At 31.1% G+C, this 7,908-nt stretch overlaps 1 protein-coding gene across 1 annotated transcript in view; it reads left to right on the top strand.

Annotated features, from left to right (window-relative positions):
* LOC107478807 (zinc finger BED domain-containing protein RICESLEEPER 2-like) overlaps window positions 1-2,735 on the top strand; it is a 3,292-nt gene extending 557 nt beyond the window's left edge. Inside the window, exons 2-3 of the mRNA XM_016098944.3 lie at window positions 437-2,484; window positions 2,591-2,735. Coding sequence (XP_015954430.1) covers window positions 465-2,480 — 2,016 coding nt within the window. The 5' untranslated portion in view covers window positions 437-464 and the 3' untranslated portion in view covers window positions 2,481-2,484; window positions 2,591-2,735. The remainder of the gene's footprint in view (window positions 1-436; window positions 2,485-2,590) is intronic.
* Window positions 2,736-7,908: the final 5,173 nt, after the last annotated feature.

Genomic DNA, 7,908 nt, shown 5'->3' with positions numbered 1-7,908 from the left:
TTTCATGATTGCATGTGATTGGATTTATTTTCCTCGTTAAACACTGGTTAGGACTTAATTAATTTGAATCAATTGCATATAATATGACATACATTCGTTAGTACAATGTATTTGTTTAAATGTAACCCATGGAGAAGTGTTTTATTAGAAGCAGCATCTACTGTGTTTCAAGTTCTAACTGCCTTGAGCATTGCATTATAGAACTTTGTGATTTATGTGTTTTAGTGTAGATTAATTTACTGCCTATATCAGCAAATTAAAAACCATAAACAAGACAAGAACATAACTTTTTGAGATTACTTCTTCACTTTGAAACTGATAATCGTAATAGTAGTTGTATAGTATGCCCTAAGATCCCCTTTGTGGGTAGTAGTATTTATGCTTTTTAGTTGAGTTACTTGTTTGTTGATGTATTGATGTCTTAATTTACGCACAGGAAAAGAAGAATCGTCAGTGACTCTATCATGTCAGAGACATCCGAGAAATCAGGTTCTAATGAACCAGTTTCCCCTGACACTGCTGCTGAATTATCATCATCAACGATTTGGGACCATTTTACTGCATTGCAAGGCACCGAGAATAAGGCTAAATGCGACTATTGTGGTTGTGTGGTCAAATATGAAGATGAAACAAGTGCTATGCGTTCACATTTGAATAGATGTGATGCTAACACAAGCATTGATGGGAATAAAATACAAAAAACAATTTCTTCCATGTCAGATAGTGAAGAGGAGGGGTATGAAGATGGTCTTGGATCTTCCGAAGATACCTTCAAATTTGACCAAGAAGCATCTCAAAGGGCACTTACGAAGATGTTTGTAATAGATGAGCTACCATTTTATCTTGTGAAGTCTGAACGCTTTAAAAATTTTCTACGTTCCATACAACCCCTGTTTGAGATCCCCTCACATGTTGCATTAATACAAGATGTTGTTACACTTTATCGTGAAGAAATAATAAAATTGAAAGAATATTTTTCTATTCATTCTCAAAGAGTTTGCCTTATCACTGAACCTTGGACGTCAAGTCATGGATTAAATTTTATGAAAGTGACTGCACAATTCATTGATAATGACTGGAGGCTGCAAAAGAAAGTATTGAATTTTTGCCAAATCACTGGCTATTCAGAAGACGAAATGAATGAGTGCATTGAAGTTTGCTTAGGTAATTGGAAGTTGAATGAGGTTTTTAGTTTAACAGGTGATATCGCATCGTCGGATGATCCAAGTACTCAAGATCTGGAAAAGAGAATAAGCTCTTGGGATAGCATATTCTTGAAGGGTGGGTATATTCATGTGCAATGTTGTGTGCATATTGTCAGCCTGATTGTGAAGGAAGCATTGAAAGAAATTCATGACTCTATTGTAAGAATTCGTGGTGCAGCCATGTATATCAGATCTAGTCCTTCAAGAACAGTAAAATTTAGAAAGTGTGTTGAACATGAGAAGATTCATTATAAAGGTCTTATTCAGCTAGATGTTGAAACTGAGTGGAATTCAACCTATATTATGTTAGAGGGTGCTGTGAATTATCAAAAGGCATTTGAATTATATAAGCAGCGAGACCTTAACTATGTTGATGAGTTAAGTAGTGAAAGTGGGAAAGGCATACCTTCAGAAGACGATTGGAAATCTGCTCAATCAATGCTACCAGTTCTAAAATTCTTTTATGATTGTATTTTGCGAATTTTTGGTACCTCTTGCATTACTAGTGATATATACATGAAGGAAGTATTTGCTATTGGAAGGAAGATCCATCATTATCATGAACATGATGATGCTAGTATAAGTAGAATGGCTAGTAGGATGAAGAATATATATGACAAATACTGGGGGAATTCTAATGCAATTAACATGTTATTGATTGCTGTCGTGCTAGATCCCAGATTGAAGTTGGGTTATGTCAATTGGAATCTTGATTACTTCTTTGGCTCTGAAAAAGGAAGTGAGTTGAAAACGAAGTTGCTTTCCTGTCTTGGTTCACTTTATCGTTATTATCAAGTTACACACAAAGGGTCTCAAGATGATCAACAACATGCACAAATTGATGAAGATGATGATCTCTATGGTATGCGTTTATATCTGCAATCAACTGGCAATAAATCACATGTTAAATCTGAGCTTGATAGGTATTTGGAAGAAGAATGTGAGCCCTTGAATAAACAAGCAGAGTTTGATCTATTGAATTGGTGGAAGAGCAAGTCGAGCCGATTTCCCATCCTTGGAAGCATGGCTCAAGAGGTGTTGGCCATTCCTATTTCTGCGATAACCTCAGAGTTTGCATTTAGTGCCAAAGGAAGGGTTATAGATCTCTATAGAAGTTGCTTACCACCCAAATTTCTGGAGATGCTTGTTTGTACAAAGAGTTGGTTAGAAGGACCTAGCTCATTATCTGCAGAGATTATCTTTTTGGAGGATGACAATGAGGATGATGAGATCTTTTCGGAAGATGATAATGAGGATTACAATGATGATTCCTAGTTTGGTACGATGATATTGATGTCTAACATATTTTAGTTATTTTATTCACTATATATTTTGATAAGTATTCTGCCATTTTTATTTGTTTACTTTATTTATTTATTTTGTAGAGATGAATCGTCAAGAAGATGTTTCAATCATTGCTTAGTCTTCACGGCCGAAGTTTAGTTTTAAGATCCTTATTTTATAATGAACCCTATTTCTAGTCACTCACTCACTCTCCTGCTGGTTTTGGATTAAAGTTGAATGATGTAGTGAACAATCTATTATTGGCATTGATAGTCATTTTGCTGTTTAAGAATTTTATGCTATACTAATTTTCTTACTATGTTCTTGTTCCCTTTAAAAACAAATTTGACTCGTATTTCTATTAGGAAGAGTGGGAAGTCACTTATCTTGAATCATCGAATCACGTGTGCAATATTTTAGTCTCCTGTTCTGCTATTAATAACTTTTTTTATATATTTAATTAGTGACATTGAAATTTTGAATCACCATTCATACTATTAATTGCTTCCTTCTAAGTCCCAGAAAAAATAATTGCTTCCTTCTAATCACATATGCATGTATGTATAGAATTTTATATTTTATATAAAGCAATGATAATTTCGGTGGAAAATATCTCTGATATTTCACGCGGAGAAACAATAGTTGAAATATATTTAAATATTTGGAATAAATTAAAGGCAAAGTTTACCGTATAAAAAGGGAGAAGGCTTCTACATATGTAGATATACGTTGAGGCCATTGAAAGTAGGGTTGGAAGTGAGCAAGCCAGCTCATGAGTTAGTTCGAGTTCGACTCGTTAATAGTTCGATAAGTTAAGTTTGTGAACTAATGAACTAAGCTTGAGCTTGAAATTGAATTATATATATTAATCTTAATTATTTAAAATTTCATATTTATTTTTTACATATAATTTTGATGTAGGACATAAATAAAAAATTTATAATTTATTGATAGATAACAATATATAAAATTGATCTTTTTAAATATTTTTTAAAATATATAAGTTATAATTTATTGATATAGAATTATAGATTATGTATTTATGTTTTTATTATTTGAACCAGCTCGTGAGCTCGAGCCAATTCGTGAGCTTTCAATGAGTCGAGTTTGAACTTAAGAAATAAGTTCGATTGTTAATGAGTCGAGCCGTGAACCAAGCTCAATTATTGTGAGTTGAGCTTGAGCTTGGTCTAACTCGACTCAACTCGGTTCACTTCCAGCCCTAATTGAAAGAGTAACAAACTGACAAATGTTCGATCGGGGATAAACTCTGAAGCGTTACAAGAGACCTCAATTGCTCCCAGACTTGGTGGAAACTAATCCATAACGGATCAGATTTTTATTTAAAATTTTATTATTAATCAATAAATTTAAATTTAAACTGTTAGACACTTATTTAAATATATTAAAAATTTAATAATTAGACCAACCCAATTTAATCATCCCCATCATTTTCTTTATGTATTTTTTTTTACATGATTCTCCGTATGCATTTAACTTCCCTTTTCTCGTCCAAAAAATATTTTCTTTTTTTTTAATTTTTATTGTTATTCATCGTCCGTTATCCTCTATAAAATAAGAAAAAAATATACGAAAATGCCAATTCATAATATTTAAAAACTAGAAAAATAGGTCAAATAAAAAACATACTTATCGTATTATAGTGCAAGTCCAAAAGTATAATTTTAACATTTTTTATTTCTTTTCTTAGACATGAATATTTTTTATTATTTTAAATATGCGATAAATTTGCCTCATATTACATAACTAGCAAAGCTAACAATACCAGTTTGTAATTATTTTTCTCCATTTCAATATTATGAACATACTATATAGTCCTTTTACTATTAAAATAAAAATAAATTATACTAAATTTTGTTTGCATCTAAATTTAATAAATAATTTTAAGAGAATAAGATAAATACATCATTGAACTTTTAAGATCATAACAAATATGTACTTCACAATTTTAATTACAAGATCCTAATTTCACAAATGACAGACAAATGTATTTTTCCGCTTATAGCGTTTATGGCTGATATGGCTGATATAGTGTTTATGTGGCTGTAATGGTGCTACATGTCCATTACGATATCTTAGTGGCATCTCTCAATAAAGTTCGAGGATAACTACGTCCTTAGGTATTAAAAACATTACCCTTTTTTTGAGTTGTCCTAACTCCAAATTTAAGGCTTATTTTGATGGTATTGTAATCTTTTTTGACTTGAGGCCTGCTACATATATAAGATAAAAGTCTTTTTGGCTTACAAGTTATACAAGTTACTCCAAGTCCAAGAAAAATACGTTCACTTTTCGTTTTCTTTCTCAATCAAAACGCAAACCATCAAAAAAAAAATACGCGTCCCTTTCACAACACATTCACTCTTCCTCTTCTTCCTCAATTAAAATGCAAACCATCAAAATTCAAGGGACATTCAAAACAAACTACTACGATTCTACAGAAACGTTTCAACTCCTCGCGAAGAGTAGAAGAAATCAAGAAGAAAAGATACAAATCTCCATCAAAAATCACCAGAAAAAGGAAGAAACATTATTCAAGGTACTGTTTTACTGTTCTTCTAGGTTTTTCCCATGTGCCTCATCCTTAACCAGCAAAACATTAAAAGATTTCAAGAAGAAATATACTGTCTCCCCCTGTTTTGGGTGTATTTCTATAATTCTTTGGGTGTATTTCTGTAACCGTTTGGGTGTATTTCTGTAATTCTTTCTGTAACTGTTTGGGTGTATTTCTGTAACCGTTTGGGTGTATTTCTATAATCGTTTGGGTGTATTTATGTAATCGTTTGGGTGTATTTCTGAAGTTCCATTATCTTCAAAACGATTTCAAAGCTTGATTTCAGAAATCATGAAAATCGAAAAAAATGAAGCAAAGAGAGAACGCATGAAGGAGATCCAACAAATTTGGCAATAAACTCGAAAAAAGAAACGAAATCTTTTAAAAAATGGAAGTTATATATTTTTGCGTTAATTAATTTGAATTGATTTAAAATTCTGTTAAAAAGGCACGTAACAAGCAACGCGTTTAATGGGTGGATTTCGTTCAAACTTGTAAAGCTTGTAAATACAAAACACTTATATGTAGGGATTAATCCTTTTGACTTATCATAGTTTATACTTGGATATTTAATACACCAAAATGTTTAATGAAGTTCACATAATTAAAGTTTCAGCTTATTAAATATAATCCATTTAAATTAATGATATAACAGTTACAAAATAGTATCATTTATTACATCATATTTTTTTGCCTTCTATGAACTCAAATCAGAATTTATTCCGATAATGATAGGTAGCCAAAGAGTAATTATAATATAGAAATGTTACGTAAAAATTTTTATTTTTTGAAAAGCAAGTGATATATACTTTCTTATCACTCACCTTCCTTATCACCCACCTTTTTTATACGTACTTAGAGTCATTAATGTTATTTTTAAAATCAATTTTATTTTCTCCCAAATCAAATTTCTAATATTTCTCAATCACATTATTACCCGTCAAAATACAATTTCTTTGCAGAAATTATGTAGGTTAGATTAAAAAATTTTAATAACTTCTACTATACAACTCATATTTTACATATAGACTATTAGAAAATAAAAAATAAAAAAATAAAATATAAACAAAAATTAAAAAATAAATTTTTAAAAATAATTATTAATTTATCATATTAAAATCAATAAATAAGCATACATATGAATATTAAATAAAAAAATATTAAAATAATTAAAATCATGACCTATTAGTGCACATATAAGATAATTTGAAGAATACAATAAGACAAATAGTAAGCGTATTAAGGTCAAATTGGTTGATTGGCAACAATATCATCGAGTGAGTCTGTTTGTTGTTCAAATTATTCTTTAACTCTTTCCAACATAATTACCGTATTAAGGTCGAACTCAAATATCATATTATTTCCAATGATAAAGGCAATTTCTTGTAATTTTTTTGGCCTATCCTGATTGTACTTGTAATTGAACTAGAGTTGTGATTTTTGGCTTCTGAGAGAGTATACGACCTTCATGATTCTTCTAACAATGATAATCCTATTAAATAAGGCCTTTACTTTTACTAACTCCTGAAATGATAATAAATAAAACAAAGGAATTAAAAATCAATTACAATTAAAGTTATTTAATGAATATTATTATTACAGTTTTTTATTATTAGTAGTATTTATTGTATTTTTAAATATAAAATTCAAATTATAAAAGAGAATATAAGTAGTAATTACAAGAATACCTAATAATTAGGGATATGATATTATAATTAATATCATTAATAAGTAGAACTGATAAAAATATGATAAGTAGATTGATAGGAGAGTGAGATAAAAAATCAAAATATTATTAAGTTATATAAATAAAATAAATTTTGAAAATTTTTGGCTAGTTATGGCAAAAAAATTTTAGTTACCAAACTTTTTCCAATTCCTTACAACAACAATTTACCTTATCTAATTGTCAATTTTTAACCCTTAATGATAATAACAACACAAATTACAAACAAACTTATAAACCTACGACAATAACCCACACATTAGCTTTTTTTCTTCCTCTCTAGATATGCCAGTTTCTCCAAATTAATCCGTCTATGTTCTATTTTTTTCTTACACAAATACTCTTTCATATTATCAACTTCATTGTCACAAATTGACCTTTTTTGTGCCTCGAATTTTTGCAACATGATCGTCAAGCCAAACAAAAACTTGTAGTGAGCCGACTTTTTCAACTGCAAGTTTATAAAGAAAACTAAAAGTTCATGAAATACATTAATCTGGTCCAAATCAACAATATAACCATCTTACCTTGAAGAAGGGGCACCCGAAGAACAATTTGTTGGGATTGATCGGCATCCTAGACTTGCACAAAGCATAAATTCTGCATTTTCACATCGGAATAACGCTATCTTTCTCGTCTCCATCTTGCACACAACTATTGGTCTAGGACAATGAGACTCCTTGGGTGCTCAAGGAAGCTCCTTTGCTGGCCATGGAACATAATCCTAAACCTAAACGAGCTCTAACATCAACAACAATGATGGCGCTGCAATGGAGTTTGCGTTCAATTTGAAGAGTTAGGACAGCTCTAAAAATAATGTCGTTTTTTAAATCCAGGGACCTAGTTGTCCTTGAACTTTCTGGGGAAGAGTTGGTCTGTGTGCACTCCCATCGAACATCACAAGCACCAAGGCGCAGGTCAATGTGCAAACCATGACGAAGGCAAAATCGAATAGCTTCTTCGATACGAGTTGTGTTCAAGTTGTAGGTGCCTCAAATTTTTGCTCACTATCTGATACGGAAGGCTATCGGAATAGCGCAGCAGCCCCTGCTTCCCGTGGTTTGAGAGCTTTCTCTTCATCTTCTCAATCGTTTCCTTTATCGCTAGGGTCGGAGCGT

Source organism: Arachis duranensis, chromosome 3 (assembly GCF_000817695.3).
Source record: "Arachis duranensis cultivar V14167 chromosome 3, aradu.V14167.gnm2.J7QH, whole genome shotgun sequence".
NCBI classification, from domain to species: Eukaryota; Viridiplantae; Streptophyta; class Magnoliopsida; order Fabales; family Fabaceae; genus Arachis; species Arachis duranensis.
The sequence above is the reverse complement of the archived record's forward strand: the minus strand, read 5'-3'. Positions and strand labels throughout refer to the sequence as shown.